This window comes from Nannospalax galili, unplaced genomic scaffold (assembly GCF_000622305.1).
Source record: "Nannospalax galili isolate Female #2095 unplaced genomic scaffold, S.galili_v1.0 scaffold577, whole genome shotgun sequence".
NCBI lineage: Eukaryota > Metazoa > Chordata > Mammalia > Rodentia > Spalacidae > Nannospalax > Nannospalax galili.
Window position 1 is genome coordinate 778,707 of NW_008340387.1, and position 18,459 is coordinate 797,165.

At 49.9% G+C, this 18,459-nt stretch overlaps 1 protein-coding gene across 6 annotated transcripts in view; it reads left to right on the forward strand.

Moving 5' to 3' along the window:
• The window catches only part of Hivep3 (human immunodeficiency virus type I enhancer binding protein 3), a 472,744-nt gene that overhangs the window by 438,065 nt on the left and 16,220 nt on the right, over nt 1–18,459 (forward strand). For all 6 annotated transcript variants that reach the window (XM_029564634.1, XM_029564635.1, XM_008835418.2 and 3 more), the window contains one exon: nt 3,562–3,707. In XM_029564634.1, coding sequence (XP_029420494.1) covers nt 3,562–3,707 — 146 coding nt within the window. The remainder of the gene's footprint in view (nt 1–3,561; nt 3,708–18,459) is intronic.

Genomic DNA, 18,459 nt, shown 5'->3' on the forward strand with positions numbered 1-18,459 from the left:
TCTGGGCCCCAAAGGGCTTGGGCAGTCCCTCTTCTTCAGCCTGTCATGAACAGCACACACAGTTTATCTCATAGGCTTAGGCCACCTCCACTTAACACCTGCTTCTGTCCTTGATAGACATTTCACAGTTCTGGCATCTCCAGAATACTGGGGTAGCCACTTAACTGAGGTTACACCTTCACCAGTGACCTCTCCTAGCCTCTCACAGTGCCAAGCTCAACTCTATGATCGCTTCAGTTCTTCAGCTTTCATGCCACCAAAACCAGTACCATGTGGGAGACTGTTATAGGTTACCAAGTTCAGCTTCCAACTTGAGATGCAGCTTTGGCCCCTTCTGGACCACAGTTTCTATGTGCTGACCCTAAGGAAATTCTTTCTAGAATATTTCACCTCAATGATGCTAGTTTCTTGTTAATCACACTCCCAGTTAACTAGCATCAGTTATTCCAGTAAAACAAAGGTTTCACTTCAGTGGTGCTGTTCTCTTGTTAACCACAGCTGATTATTCAGCCCCATCTAGGCAGAAATCACAAATTCTTCATTCAAAATATCATATGAATGGACCCAATAGAGTCTTTAAGGGACCCTCAGACTTCCCTCTGAAACTTCACAAGCCCAGGCCTCCTCTATCTCATCATTATCTTCCCAGTTCCCATAATAGCTCATTAAACTCTGAGGTCTCAATGGCTTTTCCGGTTCAAAGCTCCAAAATCCTCCACAATCCTCCTAAAAGACAACATGTCAGAGCCATCACAGCGACACCACTCTTGATACCAGTTTCTCTTCTGGTTTGCTTCTTGTTGCTGTGATAAACACCATGACCAAAAAGCAACCTGGGAAGGAAAGGATTTATTTCATCTTACAACTCCCCATTACAGTTCGTCATTGAGGAAAGTCAGGCAGGAACTCAAGGCAAGAACCTGGAGGCAGGAACAGAAGCAGACACCATGGAGGAATGCTGCTTACTGGCTTGCCCAGTGTGCTCACCTACTTTTCTTATGCAGCCCAGGCCTACCTGCCCAGGAATGGCACCACCCACAGTGGACTGGGTCCTCTTACACTAATTAGCAGCCAAGGAAATGTGCTACAGATGTGCCTACAGGTCAGTCTAATGGAGAAAATTCCTCAAGTGAGGTTCCTTCTTCCCAGGTGGCGCTAGTATGTATCAGGTTGACAAAAACTAACTAGCACAGCCCCTCTCCTTCCCCAGCCCTTCCTTTTCTCTTCTGCTTGCATACCTCCAGTGATGAGAAGCTCACCCCCTCCTGGCATCCAACCCATCTTTGAATGTCCTTTAAGAAAGTTCTTTGGTCCATTGTGCTGACAGTCATCATCATGTGGCTTCTGTCCTCCATCAGCTGTTCTGAAAACATTGTTTGACTTATCTCAATATTTGCAAACTTGGCTTAGCTATCTTCTTGAAGATCTAGGCCAGGTCACATTTGAGTTTAATTATATGTATTTAAACCCTAGAGAAACCACATTTGCAAAAAGTCCATTTTGCAGCCAAATTCCTATCCTTACATTTTTCCTTTTTCTCCCTGGACATCACTCTGACAACCACAGCACTGTCACAACAGAATTAAGAAACAGCACTCGAGGGGCTGGAGAGATGGCTCAGTGGTTAAGAATGCTATCTGTTCTTCCAGAGGACCTAGGTTCAGTTCCTAACACCCACAGAGTAGCTAACAACTGCCCATAACTCTAATTCCAGGGGATCCTATGCCCTCTTCTGACCTCCATGGGCATTGCACTCATGTACATGCAGACAAAACACTAATATACATAAAATATAAAAAAAAATGTTTTTTATATAAAAAGGGGGCTTGGGTGTTGAATTGCCCAGGTGTGAACCCCACTACCTCACTTAGCCATATGTATGACCTTAGGCCAGTTGCTTAACCTTTCTGTGCCTTTGTTTCTTCATCTGTAAAATGGAGGTTGGTAACAACCTAGTTTATAGGGCTCTGGAGATGATTAAATAAACAGTGTACGTGTGCAGTGTTGACCAATGGAGCCACAGTGTGTGTCTTAGCTAAACTGGAGCCCCTACTCAGTTCTAGCACTGTGTTTTCTGGTAAAGAAGTGTTTTGCCACACAAATACACCTCCTCCTGCCTGTCCAGACCTGATATCAGATTATGAAGGAGATGCTGTCCACCTTCCTGTAATGGGCCCACTCCTTGGACTGCAGGCCAGGATAGGAGTGGAGATTGCTTGGGAACTCCCCCAACATGACTCTGTCAGGACAGGAATCTGGGCCTATACCGTTTTCAACCCCTCCCCATTCTGAAAGATTCCATAGGGATCACTGAGTCACAGAACTTGGCTCCTAGGTAAATCTTTAAGGTGATCTAAGCTGGGGCTAGAAAGATTTCAGTGGCTAAGAGCATTTGCTGCGTTTGCAGGAGACCAGAGTTCAGTTCCCAGCATCCATATTTAGGTGGCTGACAGCCTCCTATAACTCCAGCTCCAGGGGATCCCACACCTTCTGTCCTCCACAGGCACCCACATACACAGAAATGTACATACACATAAATAAAAAGAAAAATAAAAAGATGGTCTAAGCCAGGCGTGGTGGTACATTCCTTTAATCCCAGCACTTGGGAGGCAGAGGCAGGTGGATCCCTGTGAGTTCAAGTCCAGCCTGGTCTACATAGTAAGTTCCAGGACAGCTGGGGCTACAGGGAGACCCGGTCACAAAAAGACCAAAAAAAAAAAGATGGTCTAAACCCCCTCTACTTCAAGGCCAGAAAGGTGTTGTAATCTACCCAAGGGCAGCCCAGCCTCCAGTGAGCTATCTGTACTGGAACTCACATCCACTTGTTTCCTAGCCATGTACCCTTTTGCTCCACAGGCCCCAGCTCCATAGTTGTCCCCTCCCCCTGATGTAGGTTTGGAGAAGAGAGTCTCAGGACACTGGAAGGTCCTAGGAAACCCAAAATCAATGCCACAAAGCCAGGTCTCACTGAGGTCTGTCACTTTAAAGAGAACTGGCCCCTGATTCCCACCCTGGGCCAGGCTCTGGGTCCTGTGGGTCAGGGTGGCCTGACTTTTCGACTTCAGTACCTGTTCGCAGAGCAAATCCTGGAAGTGGGAAACCTGTGCTTTGCTTCAGCTCCATCCTTAACCTAGTTAAGGCTGTCTTAGCTTTCTGACCCAACAATGAGAACTCTGGTTAATCTGCAAAGCAGACTCAAGACTTCATTTATTTTTTCAGCATCCCTTTGCAGCCTTTTGAGCCTGTTTGAATGTTGAGGTAACTGAGCACTCACAGACTGGTCCCTGGATGCTCATAGATTAGCACAAAAACACTAAGAGCTGACTTTGTTCCTTGGGGAAAATGAACCTAAGGGGGCGAAGCACAGCTTGGAGGGGACTTTATCTCTTGAGGGAAAGTTCTTGAGTTCATCTGTCTCTTGGGGGCCAGTACTTGAGGCTGTCCAGTGGTGCTGGGTGAAAAATTAGGAGGCCCACATGTACATGTGCAGTGCCATGCAAGGCACGGGACCCAGAATGCAAGTTTAACCAGCCTTGGCTTTGTCCTCCCTATGGTGCACAGGTGCACCTCCCGTCGTTGGTTTCCCCAGAGGGCCAGAATGACCCAGCTAGAGTGGAGAAGGAAGATGAGAAACGAGGGAAGGCAGAGGAGGACACTCCTGCCTCCAAGAGAGCAGAGCCGGCGAGGGTCAAGATCTTCGAAGGAGGGTAAGGCTCATGCTTGGTTTTCAGTTGGCTTCCTGAGTGAAGAGAGCTCCCACTATCTACGTGCAGAGGTGGCCGGTGACTACTGCCTGCATGGTGCTCTCAGGTGCCTGTGGTTTCCACAGTACTTTTCTGTATTGTGGAACTCCCAGGCCACCTGTTTCAGGAACACTGTCCCTTGGTGGGGACATGTGATACTGGGAATTTGCTGTGCATCTGAAGGAGCCAGGGGCTTACTCTAGCTCTGTGTCCACACTGCAGGTTTGCAACCCTGCATTGAGATGATGGAGAGGCCCACAGCTTCTCTCTGGATTACCATTTCCTTTAGTGTGTATTACTTCTCTCCTGCCCAGGCCACCCTGGCCATCCTGTTTCTCATGGGCCTGAGACATCATTGCATATCCCGCTCTTCACACCGATCCCTGTCCTGTCCACTGGCAGGCCTGGGGCTCATTGATTGGGGGCTAATTTGAGCACCTACAGTGCTCATCTTTGGAAACCTGCTAAGTTACAGGTCTCAGGGCTCATCACTCTGGGGACGACCCTGAGCTCTAGAAGGACACTGACTCCGTCATGCTTTGTGGAAGTTCTCTGTGCCCGCTGTGTTCTGTGTGGCCACGTGTTCACTCCCAGGATGTGATGTCTGTGAGCAGATTCTGTGGTATCTGTCTCAGGGTCTTGTGTCTATGTCCCTGTTGTGATCAGGGTGACCCGATCCTACACAGTCCTGAAGACAGCAGTCCCAGTGAGCCTCGACCAACACAGGCTGTCACTGGAGGACTCTCATTCTCTAGCACCTACAAGTAACTAACTCATGGGGTCACTGTGGCAAGTGTGGGAGTCTCTGGAAAGTTAGGGAGAGGAGAACCAAACTGTATGCTCCCCAAGCCACCAGTTGGCATTCTCTGATGATGCTGGCTATAAGGGCTGTGAGGAGCAGGACATGGTTATTACAGTGACTAGTCGGGAAATGATGAACATCTCTGAAACAAGCCCTTTGAAAGAGGTGTTTCTAACAGTGGCTTTCTGCTCCTGCCGTTTGGTTAGAGCGCCCTCGTGTGGCTGTGTACTCTCATACCACCAGGTCCCACACTCCAGGCTGGGTCACTGAACCTAGGAACCATCTCTTTTCCAGAGATTGTCTCTCTGAACTCTGAAGAACTATGTGAAATTTGTTTGTGGCAAGGATTTGTCGCTTTACAGAATTCTGTGTGTGCACAAAGATGCACGCTCCTCCAGAGCAGAGGCAAGGCTCTGAAACCCCTGGCCACCATAACCCTAGGGAAGGCTGAGTTACTAGACAAGCAGCTGGCAGGCGCCTCCCCCTGTCCAACTAGACACCTCCGTCACCAGCTGAAAGATGAATCATCACCTAAGTCCCCTTTCCCCTTCCTAAGCCCTAGCAGTGTCCTCATCATCCCTCGTGCCCCATGCAGAGTGTCACTTTATCCCACCATTTCAGAATCCCCCCCTTTCAAGGACTATCACCCACTCCAATCAGCAGTCCCACGTACTTCTGTCCCACCTTGACCATCCCCCACCTCTCCAATGTCAGTATCCTCCTCTGTGAAGGGGACAGCAACAGACCTGTGGCACTGTCATAGGCCTCATGAGGCCCTAGAAGAGTGTGTTCCAACAATCTCGTCACTTGAGTGCTGGGGGACGTGAAGGGGGGCGGTCACCTGCATCCAGCTCTTTGTCTCCACCTGGGACCTCACTGTGCTTTTAGCTGCAGGAGTTGTCATCCCCACTCTTCGAGCTGGTCACAAGGTGTCAACCATCAGATCCTTCTCACCCTCAGTTTAGTTGTCCCTTCTGAGACTACCCGTGCTGCCTACCATGGATTCTGATGAGCCCTTTTCCTTTGTGGGGCAGGTGTCACTTCTCAGGAGTGTTTGCTGATGAAGGGGTGAGCACTTTGTGTGGTTACATACCTGGGGACACCTCCAGCATCTCATAGGTGGGGCCAGGGATGCTGACCATCCACTCAGGCAACCATGCAGCCATGTAATTTGTCCCACCAAGGGTACACCCACCCAAGAACCCTAAATGTACCCTTGAGCCCACCTCCCTTGGTCACACCAAGGTTTCATCCTAGCCTCAGTTCTCTTCCTTTTTTAACACTTTCGGCATCTCTTTTTCACTGCAGTACATACTGGATAAGGTTCTGCAACAGGGCCTGTCCACTGGGTCCAGCAAAGGATTCAGGCCACTGGGACTCAGAGAGGAAATGGGGCAGAACAATGCAAGCTTCTAATGCATCCTCCCAGGCCCTGGGCTTGTGTCCATTGAACACACAGAATCGCATGGCCTAAGTCCTTGGAGTGGGAAGAGACAATCCCAATCACACCTGTGCATGGGAGAACCTGAAGCATTCAGTAGTTCCCACTGATGGAACTGCAGTCTGTTTTCTGTCTGTCTGCAACTGGCTAGTTCTCCATGGTGTCCACGCTGGTGCCTACTGAGCCTGGTCACATGAAAGGCACAAAAGAGCAGGTGTTGTATATGTGTCCCGCTCCCTCAAGTCTTTCTATCACTGGCCACATTCTCCTTATTCTTTCTCTGACCCTCAGTCCGGCAGTCAATCCATCATGGAGGAGCAATTTAATCAGTGCCTTGTGAGTGCTTTGGGCTGGACATGTCAGTGACGCAAATAATAGCAGACTGTCATTTAGTCCTCAAGGTGCTTGGGGACCACACCAAGGCAGCACTACAAACCCCAGTGCTGAAGCGGGAACCATTAGGGCTGAGGAGGTCATGGCAGAGCAGTTCGTCTGGGGCTAGAGAAGCCAGAGAGGTCTTCCAGGGCTGCAGGACCGAGCCTGGAGCTGTGGTGTGACAGACAGCTGATACACGAGGTAGGATGATCAGTAGTCTTCACATGACCAACGGGGCTCTTTCCTTCTTGTTCAGTGTGTCTCCCTTGCCTGTATCATCTACTCTTTGGCTTTGAACTTCATCACTGTTGAGGATGAAACAGCTGGGTCAGCAGCTGGGTCCTCATTCCTGAACCCCAGACCTTTGCTTTGGACGTCTCTGGTATGTTTGCCTAGAAGAACCATAGCTCTTTGATCTCAGCACATGCCAAGCAGGTCTCCTGCTTCCCACCCACAGCATCTCCTCCCACATGCAAATCTCAAATGATACAACCAACCCTTCACCCTCATACCTCAACATCATCTCAGACACCTTCTCCCCCACTTCCAGTCAGCCCCCAAATTCTGGTGTCTGTGTGGAGTAGGCAAGGCTCAGCATGGCCACCCTTCTCCCTGTGCCACTCCCAGCCTCCAGTATCAGTACCATTGAGTAGCTCCACATGGTTCTGCCCGTGTAGCCTTCTGTGGTTCTTACCTGCAGAATCCCATTTAAACAGCCTGGGATTTCTGCCATGCCTTCTAACCTGCCCCAGTTGTATTTTACCTTCAGCTGCCACCCAGCCTTCAAAGGCTAGCACTAGCTCCCTCTGGACCCTTTGAGATTCCTGCCTCCACACACTGTAGTTCTGTCATGATACTGGAATCTCCCTCAAGGCCCTTCTTGACTGGGTCCTAGAGCAATGCTTTGTACAGTGTCAGTCCCTGTGGATGGCCCTGACTTCTAAGCCCTTGGTTCCCTCTCTGTGTTCCCTGTCACTTCCACACCTGAACAAAGCCTGCCTTTTCCAAGCAGCATCTGGGAGCACCCAAGGGCACTGTGTTGGCTCACACCCAGTGCCCTGCATTTGCCCTGATGGTGTGGAAGAGTTCTTTCTGTGAAGCAGTGTTTTCACACATAGAGTTATATTGTTCCTTGACTGTAATGACTACATTGTCCGAACTCAAGTTCCTTGGCTGCAAGGGAAGCTGGGAACTCAGCCCCGTGGCTGGCATTAGAAGAAGCTCTCTGGATGGACAGGAAGTACCTAGCTGCTAGCAGTGGCTGTCCATGTGCTGTCCACGCACCGTCTGGGTGGCTGTGTGCACTGAGCTCTGAGGTACTAAGGAGTGGAATTAGGGGCAGGAAGGTCCTCAGAGAGCTGGCCATGGACAGGGCAGTGAGCCCAGCCTGGGACTAGAGTACAGGGAGGAGGTACCCAATCCTGCTGTCAGCTGGGCCTGTAGGGGTAGAGTAGTGAGATGTGTAGTTATGCCTCTCATGCTGGCCTGTGTCAGAAGGACACAGCTGCTTCTCTGAGGGAAGAGCCTTTTGCCCCAGGAAGGGTGCCTCCTCCCAGCCCAGCAGAACCTCATTCCATTCAAATGAGCCCTCCTAAACTTGTTTCTACTTCAAAAACACTCCTTTTGACCAACAGAGTTTTTTAGTGCTTTACAAAAAACTCCCGGAGAAGTTGACTTTGGTTTACCTCTATGTGTCTCCCCTTCCTGCCCAGTCCTGTTCCAGGTGGCCTGGGGCTTCACCTACCTTAGCAATTGCTTTGTCAAAGTCAGCAGTGACCTGCACCTGGCAGAGGTCAGGTCATTCATTCTTAGTCTTTCCTGACCTTCAGCAGCATTGGACACAGCTGTGCTTCCTCCACCTGGTGACCAGGACTCTGTCTGCCTTAATTATTCTTCCTCTTTCATAGCTGGCTAAACTTTCTCATGTCTTTGGAAGTTCCCATCCTCTCCTGATCTCTAAGCATCAGAGCCCTAAAGGCCCCTCTATCTCCCTCCCCTCCTCTAAACCCCACCCTGCTCCTAACGCCTCCTCTCTTCTAAGCCCCTCCCCTTCTTTAAGCTCCTCCCTCCTCTGTTCCCTCCCAAGGTGCTTCGTCCACCACCCATAGTCTGTGAACTCTCCTGCTCCCATCTCCGTATATCCAGTATATGTTATGACAGTCCACCCACCGAACACCCAATGGGCCCATTTTATTCCCTGGCCTGATGGATGTTCAGTTATCACCTGGAGACTCTAACATTGATCACAGGAATTATTCAAAGGCTCACTTCGTTCAGTAGAGTTTCACTTACAGGGACCTTATTTTTAACAGTTGAACTTTTCTGTCTGGTGTATCTTTATTTCTTAGAGCTGAATGTCATTTTACTCAAGTCTTAGGAGTCATGAGATGTGCCCAAGACGTGTTTTACTGTATATCTGCACTTCTAGGGCACCCGCGGTTTCATGAAATAGTAGCTTGGAAAGAATAGTTGTAAGTTATTCTTTCCTGTGCTTTTTCACAAGTCCATTTCATTGGCCTTGGGATCTGGAAATGTCCATGCTCTTCAACCTAGATGTGTGCTCTGCCGTATTCCCCTCCCTGTGAACTCCAGGCCTAAAAGGACGCTGTGTTGTGTCTTTGGGGGATATTTAGTACCTCTGTGTGGTTATGGGGAAGCAAATTAAGCCCTAAATGGAATGGTAATCTGCAGCAGCATTTTGGACAAAGAACAAAGGCCTCAGGCAACCTTCTCCAAAGCCCGAGCTGGAGCAAAAGGTGACGGCTGGCAGTGCAGAGGTTCTGCTGGGTGAGGCCCAGCCTGTGTACATTGCCACACGCCTGCTCGGCCGCTCTTTGAAAGGTGGGAAGTGGTCGAGGTAGAAAGAGGCATCTTCTGAAAGCAAGAAGCAAGATAGATGCTCCGCACAGGCACGTTCAGATCGCTGTCTCATGTGTGGGGCCCATCCTGTCACCTTGACCTTGCGACCTTATCCAGAGCCTGCTGGCACCCAGATAACTAGTGTCCTCCATGTGGTCTCCTGCGTCTGTCTTTCCCGCTGCATCATATTCTCAGCCAGCGATTCTGTTAGATGCCAGCAGGCCCCATCACTCCTGCTGCGTCCTCTGCAGGCCTCAGATGCCCGTGCATGTTGACCCAGCTCCTCCCTGGCCTCTGCCCACTGTGCTGCCACTGCGCCTTGGACTCCAACCAGCTCTCTCTTCTTTGTGAGGCATGCTTCACGGGGCCTTCGTGCTTCCGTGCCCTCTGCCTGAGCACTTCTTCCAGAGAGGGCTGTGACTGCCACACTTCCCTCCGTCACCCTGTAGTAGTGTCTTCCCAGACCACCCAAAGGGAACTTGTACCTCTTCTGGCATTGCTCTTCCACTTACCTTCCCTACTTTGTCCCTGTTTCTTCATGCTTCCATCTCCTTTCTAGAAGGTAAACACAGTGAGAAGGCATTGTATTCTGCTCCATGCTACCTCCCCTTGCAGAGACAGTGCCTAGTACACTGACCTTCCTCTAGCATGTTCAGGGTAGCCTAAAAAAACTCTTGGATCTGAGAGCAAGGTTCAAGTCCAGGGTCTCAGTAAAGAACAAGAGTAGTTACAAAACCAGACCAGGCTGCCTGAGACCTGCAGAAGGTGAGGCCAGGATGCCTCCACAAGAGGGTAGGCTTCTGGATTGGTGGCCAAGGATAGTTGCTTGCTGACCATTTCTGCCCTTGTGGGTGTTAAAAGTAAAGATGAAGCAGATGACACCCCAAAGGATGGGCTTTGCACACCTGCTCCCAGGCCAGTGCTGCTGATCAGAGCCTGTATATTTGTACCAGCTGACTGGTCCTGGCATCCTCCCAGGAGGGGAGTATGCTTCTTCCAGGTGTGTCCCGGTCATCAGGGCCCTGCTGTCTCCTGAGCCCAGTGCCCGCTCCTCCCTCCAGTGTAGCCGTGTAACTCTGAGTGTGGCCCCTATGAGCTGGGGAGAGAAGAATCTGATCCTTCCACACAGGCCATGCTGGCTTCGTCCTCTTTTTCTTGTTGTCCTCAAATCCCAGCATCCCCCCACCCCCAGCCCAGGGAAGGTGACATGGACTTTGGAAGATACTGGTGGGTATAGGGGCAGTAGGGATGGCAGGATATGTTAGGTGTTCCAGAGTCCAGCAGTGAGGGTGATGACAGGGACCATGGGAGGGAGCCACAGAGCTCCTGATGAGAAGGCAGGAGGGCGGCAATGAAGTGTGGCTACCGTGCTTGTGGCCCCAATAACTGGAGACAACATGGGGCATGACAGAAGTGAGCATGAGAAACCAGGCTAGGGAGGGGAGAGCGAACTCTGGTGGTTGTGAATCTGAGAGACTAGTCATTCATCCATGCCGAGATGTTCAGAGAGGCATCAAAGATTGGCACATGAGCCTAGCACTCAGAGGACAGGCCTGGGCTGGAAATGTGCATATGGGAATTACCAGTCTGAAGATGCAATTTGAGATTCTGAGACTAGATGGTGTCACTGAGGGAGATGAAGAAAAGAAATGAGAGAAAAGAGCATCCAGAAGGGGCTGGATGCATCTAGATCCAGCCAAGTGAAGTCCTAGAAGCCAAGAACAAGCTATCCAGGGAGAGATGGCTCACCCTAGCTGCATACTGTGGGAATAGGCAACTGTCTGCTGGATAGAGCCCCATCAGGGACAGTGATAGCCGCGAGGGTTTCCATGGCAATGGACTCCTGCTGAAATGAGGAATGGAGACAACATGTGTAAGCTCCGTCCTAAGATGCTAACTATGGTAGGAGGCAGCAAAGACAGGAGGGGTGACAGCTGGAGGGAATGTGAGACTGTTCAATGATGTTTGAACCTTCGTGGAGTGTGAGGCAGGGATGTGAATGGGGGGTGGGGGAGGGAATGTGGGGAAGTGTATGTGCATGGTCACACAGCTCAAAATGATAGACAGTAAGGGGCAGGAAAGGATGCTGGGGAGAAAGGGGCAGAGTGCAGGAACAGCTGTGAAGGCTGTCCAGAGCATTTGGAGAAGGGAACATTTGTGTGGTAGTGACAGGCAAAAGAGAAGGTGTCCTCTGTCCCCACTTCCTGTGATGTAAGTTGGGTTGGTTCTGAGTGTCCCTGCTGGTGACTTAGGGCTCCATTTTCTTGGGTCAGCCGGGTCTTTTCCACTTATTCATTTCTTTGCAGCTCCCAAAATTTTGTTGACAGTCCTTATTCTTCAGGTTAAATCACATGTTTATTATACTGAGAGGAGGGAAAAGAAGGGGGAGAGTAGAAGGGAGAGAGGGAGAGAGGGAGAATCTTCCCCACTGTGATGACTGGGCTTTACTGTCAGCTTGACTGAATGTGTGGTGAGGGTGTGAGGAGGGCATTTCCACAGAGGATCAACTACAGGGGAAGGATCCACGTTAAGCATGAGGAACATCATCCCATGGACCAGGGACTCTGAATAAAGAATGGAAAATGGAGAAAGCCTGCCAGGCACCAGCATTCATCCATTCATCTCACTCTGCTTCTGACTGCATACAGTGTGACGCACCCCTCCAGGACTGCATCCACCCAAACTGTGAGAAAATCTGCCCTTAAGTTGCTGCTTATCAGGTATTTGGTATTTGCCCTTAAGTTGCTGCTCATCGGGTATTTGGTCACAGGAAAAATAACTAATACTCCCACCATCTTTGGTAAGAGCAGCTAGTAGGCTCATTCGCAAAGTTTTTTAGCCTTGCCACTTTCTTCCAAAGGGACTCTTCAGAGAAGTTCATATCTGCACCTGCCCCCAACTCTGGTTTGTGTGAGGGCACTGACAAAGTACCAGTGCTTGTGGGTTTTGGAAACAAAGTTTGTTCCAGGCATGTCTCAGTACTTCCTGATACACAGGAAGTACTTATTGGCATACAGGAAATGCTCAGCAGAAGTGGGTCTTCCTTCCCTCCTTCCTTCTACCAGCTTGATTCCCACTCATCCAGACCCGTGTGGGTCTTTCTGCCAGGTCAGCTGGAGCCTGTGTTGGGTGGTCCTTTGTGGACAAACACATCAAATGGAGGGAAAATGCACTCATTCTGTCTGTAACTGTATGAGCCACAGACAATAGACACAAATCAGCCAAGGACATGTGGCTCCAGGGACAGATGGAGTGTCTGGCAGCAGGGTTGAGCCTGAATTTTCTCAGCTGCAAATCACAGGAAACATTTACCTTTTCCATCGTTGGGCCTCTTTGGAAACAAGGGAAGGAAGTTGTGGGCTGCAGGCCCTGGAGCTGGCGATTTGGCAGGCGGAATTCTTTTGCCAAGTGTTACTTGTCTGGTTTGTAATTAAAAGAGGTAGGATACGGCTTGGGCTTGGTGTTTGGGGACCTGCTGGAGACCCTACTCTGTCATTATTAGATGTGGCCTTGTGCAATGCCAGGGTTTTCATGAGCCTCAGTTTATCATTGTACAGTAATAATATCCAGAAAGTTTAGATAAATCATGTTATTCATGATGGGACATGTTAGACTGCCTTAGCTCTGATAAGCACAACACCCAATACTGATGGCATGCCTCAGAGGGAACTCACAAGAAAAGGCCCTTAAGCTCCCTCTCCCTGTGGAGGGGTAACCTTCTGTGAAGGTCCAAGAATCCCATCAAGCCCATCAGCAGGAGAGCAAGAGCCTTTGGCAAGGTGTCCACTGAACTGAAGCATCTAGGGAAAAGGGTTCCTTCCAGAACCCAGATTGGGGTCCAGTTAGCTTGAAAACACACAACTGAGGAGACAAGGCAGAGTCAGGGTCACAGGTCCCACAGCAACCCTCAGAAAACCCACCTCTCCCTGGCCTCAGGGTCTTCTTACCACCATGTCCTCCGTGTCATACCCAAATGGTCGTGAATCTTGTGGGTCAGCCCTACTCATTTGCATAGATCCTCATGAACAGCATGTCTTCATTGAAAGTGCCTGAGACCAAGGCTGTCTGTCTCTCTGTCAGGCCTGGCCCTTTGGCCCTGTTTACACTGCTGTTTCTTTGTGTTTTGTGACCTTGTAGATGCTTTGAAGCTAAGGTCAGAGTCATGTGACTTTATACCTCTGACTCAGGCCCAGGCTCAGACCAGGCCTGTGGATACTATGGCTAATATTGAGTAAATGCTCAGGATTCTACTGATAGCTCACATTGGTATATAGAATAGAATGCCCTACTGGCTGGCTAGCTCTGCACCTATGTGGAAGTCCCAGCTCAGCAGGCCTGGGGCTGGACAGAACATTCAATGGCCCCCATGTGGAAGGACATCATGACATGCTGTCATTTCTTCAGAATCCTGACCAGAAGAGAACCTGAGATGTGTCCAGATCCAGTGTGAATGTCTGCCCCCCCAACCCCCAGGTTCTTTCTTCATTAGGGGGCTGCACTGGCAACTGAATATTTTTAGCAAGGGCAACCAGTTTACTGTGGCTGGACCTCCCAGGGCACACTGACCATTGGGAACTGGCTCTGACCCTCACTTCATAGGACAAGGGTTACTCTCAGGTCCCGAGGCACCCCGTGTTCTGATCACATCTTCCTTTTACTTTGTGTGATAGTGTCCAAGTTATATGCCCCTGGGAGGGGAAAACCAGATTTTCCAACGAGATCATAATAAAATCAGGAAGTGGACAAGCCTTCAAAATAACCAAATTTGGAAGAGAAGGGAGAGTTTTACAGTTAAAACTGAATAACCTTGGAAAAGTTGATAACACAAATGCTGAGTAGCCTGGAAGCACCTCAACTTTGAAAGGTAACCTGGAAGCCACCCTCATTTAAGAAGATAATGCAGGTCATCCCCTCATTTAAGAGAATAACACAGCTTCACAGCTTCATGGAACTCGTAAGCTTGAAGGTCAGATGAATCCATATCTGTTTAACTGTGTGACCTTGAGGAAATCACCTTGAGCTAGTTTAGCTGTAGGCTGTATCTATCTCTCCTTGGATTTTATTTGACTTACTTTTTTTTGAAGCATAATTGTGCAGCCTTTAAGCACCTGAACTTTGTAGGCAGTTGACCTGAATTCAAATTCTGATTCCATTAACCAACTATGTGAACTGGGGCAGGGTACTTAACCACTCGGTGACTGTTGTCAGTGTTACTGGGAATGAGCACAGCCCCAGCTCATCGGGCTGTCATGTGATCCAATGAGGTGAGGCATGTGAAGCTTTTAAAATAGCACTTGGCATACAATAAGAGCTATTTAAGAGTTTGCTGGTATTTTTAGGTTTTTTTTGTGTTTCTTTTTTTAATTTCTGGATTTGTGGTTTTCTTGGGGAACCTGCAAGATGTAGCAATCTCATGCTACTCTTGGCTAGATGGAAGTAGCCCCTGGCCCTTAGAGAACCCACGGGCTCTGCCTTCCAGGACTCACAGTCCACATCGCCCTGTCTCTCTATAACTCTCTGCCTTTGCATTGCTTGATCGTTGGGACAGCCTACCCTCTACTTGGTCTTTGGAATAAATATAGGCTGTGTAATTAAATGTACATTCATTTGATACCATTATGATGGCTTAGACAAGCTAATCCACCAACAGCCCTTTGGCTCAAGGTCCTGAATCCCTTCTACCTGTTTACCTGGCCCTGGGGGAAGGCAGGCAGGGTTCATGATAGGGAGTTCACCAGCTTGCATAGCTATGCAACTATGCTGTTGCTGCATCTGTGGCATATGCAGAGCCTAAGAATATCACTTCACCCTGAAATTCTATCTCATTTCCACCACACCCCTCTTCCAGAACCTGGAGTAGGAGGATATGCCACCTCCTCTGGGGCTTTGTGCCAAGCACCCATCAACTTGGTAAGTTTCTGGTCTTAGAAATAACTCTAGAGAGCCTCGAGTCACAGCCCAAGGTATCACGCACTGATTGTCCAGACAGGCAGCACAGTGTCACCAGCAGAGCGCAGGAGGGGACCTACTGAATCACATGTCATAGCACAGGGGTCAGAGCTGAGTCCCTTTCCTGGCTTCTCAGTTGGCAGCTGCCTAGTAGCTTTGGGCAGAATACCAGCCTCTCTGTTTTTCTGCCCATCTTGATTAGAGGTGGGAAGTCCTCCTGACCAGGGCTGTCTGAGCAGCCATCCTTGCCTTGGAGTCTTAGAGCGGCAGTGGAGTTTGAAAACAGCTGCCACACAAACCACCATTGTCCCCAATCCCAGACAGCAGGAGGCAGCTTCCGGTGGGGCTTGGGGACCCCAGAGTGTGGCCTGCTCTGCTGTGCTCCTGCTGCAGCACCTCAGCAGACACAGCTCTGAACCTCAGAAGGTTCAGGGAGTCTGATCATAAGGTCCTTCCAGCTACGGCATCCAGAATTTATAGAATTGGCTCTTTTTCTTTAAGAGCAAAACCAGACTGGCTGACTGGCTTATCAGGGCCTCAGTGAACAGGTGAACAGGTAGACAGGGGGACTGGGAGAAGCTGCTTTGGGTCCCCAAAACCATGAGTCACTGACACCACACCTGTCAGTTGGAAGACTGTCTTGCAGTCACCAAACAGGCCTTCAGGGGACAGCATTCGGCAGAGGAAGGGATAGCCAGCAGCTGGGAGGCAGGCCCTTGTACCAAGTCTGCCTTCCTGCCTTGTTCTTTGCAGGGCATTCTCCACATCTGCCACCATCTGGGTGCTGCATCCCAGGCTGGTCTTTCAGGAAGAGCTGTGTGATAAGCAAGACCATTCTTGCTTGTCTATAGCATGTCAGGTCCCTGGGATCAGGTCCCTGGGAAACCTTGGTCTGCACTGTCTGAGAGTGGGCAGCAGGTCTGCATGGCAGCTGGGTACCAAGGGGAAAGATCATCACTAGGTAACCTTGGCCATGTCAGTTGAGCTCCTTGGACTTTGGTTCCCTTTTCTGTACAAGGGTGAAAGGGTTGGTGTGGGGTTTGAATGATGTCCGGACTGTGAAGCGCTTTGTAGTCCCACAGAATAAAGATTGTCTGGTCCTGAGGGAGTAGAGGTGACCAGTCCATGGTCACCCAGAGAGTTCTAGTAGAAGTCAAAGGTCAGACTCAGGTCCTTATGACCTCTACCCTGTGCACACAATCATTAGAAAACGAAAAACATGCCTGAAGCCCAAACACTTAAGAAACTAAGGCGGGAGGATTGCAAACCTGGGGCCAAAAATTAGAAAATAGAAGGTGAGACTATTTGTGAGAAGGAAAAGAACTAGCCAGAGAGGGGACAGGGTGCATGGGAGAAGCCAGTGGGGGAAGGAGATGAACTAAAACAAAGTATAATGGCGCATATGTAAGAAAATGTCATACTGAAACCCAGGGGCTCATGCGGTGGGAAAAATCAATGCTGTCTGCCATCAGACAGTAAGGACCCTGGCTATCCTTCAGATATGTAGCTTATGAGCATTTATCGAGCACTTGCTGGGAACCAGGCACTACACTAGACTCCAGCGATGTACCAGTGAACGTAGTACGCTAGTCGCTGAAGCCTGAGTCTCAGGCCTTCAGGGGACAGCAACCAGTAGAGGCAGGAATAGCCATCCACTGGGAGGGACCTGACCTGAGCAGGGTTGGGGCTGGGCTCAGGTAGGAGGAAGGGCCAAGTCACACTGACAGCTGCTCTACAAAATTGAAGAAGTCACAGTCTCAGTCTTCAAGGAGCTAGCAAGTCACAGGGTCCCTGTGTTTAACCAAGGTCACCTCTTTACAATCCTGTCTCTCTTCAGTGACCATCCTCAGGCTTCCATGGCCTGAAACTCTGCTGACCTGACCCTTTCTAAGCCATCTTCTCTGGGCTTCCAAACCTCAGTCCTCTCCTGGGTCCTTGCTACTCTGGTCTTGGTCTGCTTGGGGCAGGTTTGGGCATCACTTTTTCTGCCCACCCCTGGATCTCCCATGCCTCCTGCACAGTTCTTGGCTAGCTTTTCATCCTCTTGCCTTGTTACCTTCCTTTTCACAAATCTACAGAATTCTCCTGCATCCATAGGCCTCCAGGGGCTGTGCCAGGTGTGTCTGTACATCTTTCTCACCTGTACCTCATACTCAGCTATAAAAAATGAGGGGCCTTGTTGCTTCCTTCCCACCATGTGAACAGTTTTGAGAACGAGGCAAGTGGGAACCTTAAGATGTTTGTTTCTCCCTCATTCTGACCTCTGCTCCATTCAGATGGTCACCAAGGCCTGTGGGGTCCACACTCAGAACACTTCTGAGTCCCTGTCCTAGACACCTTTCTGGACTATCTCCCCCACCTAAACCATTCCCACAGTACCAGATGGTTGCCTCTCCTTGAGATTTGATCTGTAACCTAACTTCAAGCAGGGCTACACTCCTTAAACTAACCCATAGTGGTGCAGCTTGTCTGCCCTCCTTTCTTCTCGCCCTTCACCCTCCAGACCTTTCAAAGTTCCTCTGTCGTTCCAGGGGACTCTGTTGGGAGTCTTCCCTTCCCTCTCACCACTCTCCCCCACCACTTCCAACCCTGGCTCTCCCCTTGTGCTCCCCAGCAGATGGTGCTCAACTTCTCTGGTACATCACCAACCAGGTGATGTAGGATGATTCCTCCAATCAAGGAATCGCTTTGAAAGCCTCTCCCTGGAAAGATCATGTGTCCTGTAAGTGTGATATGGAGGAAGGAATGAAGGGACTTTGGGTGAATAAGATGGACTGACATTGAGGCCTCTTCTGAGTAGGCACAAGCAGAATGAAGTCCTCACAGGAGGTGGCTAGAGTGGCTGTGGGGCTGGGTGAGGAGCAGCAGGGTGACGCTGAAGGAAACCATCATACTTGGTGGTTAGAGCCTCAGGGACCCACTGAGAAGGGCTGGCTGGAGGTTGATACCAGGTGGCAGGGAGCCTCTAGCAGAAAGCCATCCTCACTGTCTTCTCCTAGCTGGGAAAGGGCGACCATCTCCACCTGCTGCCCCTGATGACTGGATCCTGGGGACACAAGGGGAGGGGGGCATGAGAATTAAAATACACATGTAGCCAGCTGGTTTGGGCCCCAAAGACCTACATAAAGGTGAAGTCCTGTCACCTATAAGACCAACCCTCATGTTTGTCCATAGGGTACTCTTAGAGCAAAATGGAATAGTCCCTGTCTCCCTGTCTCCCTTCCAAGGACTTATAGTTTCCTCCTTTTTTTTTTGGTCTTTTTGAGACAGGGTCTCCCTGTAGCCCCAGC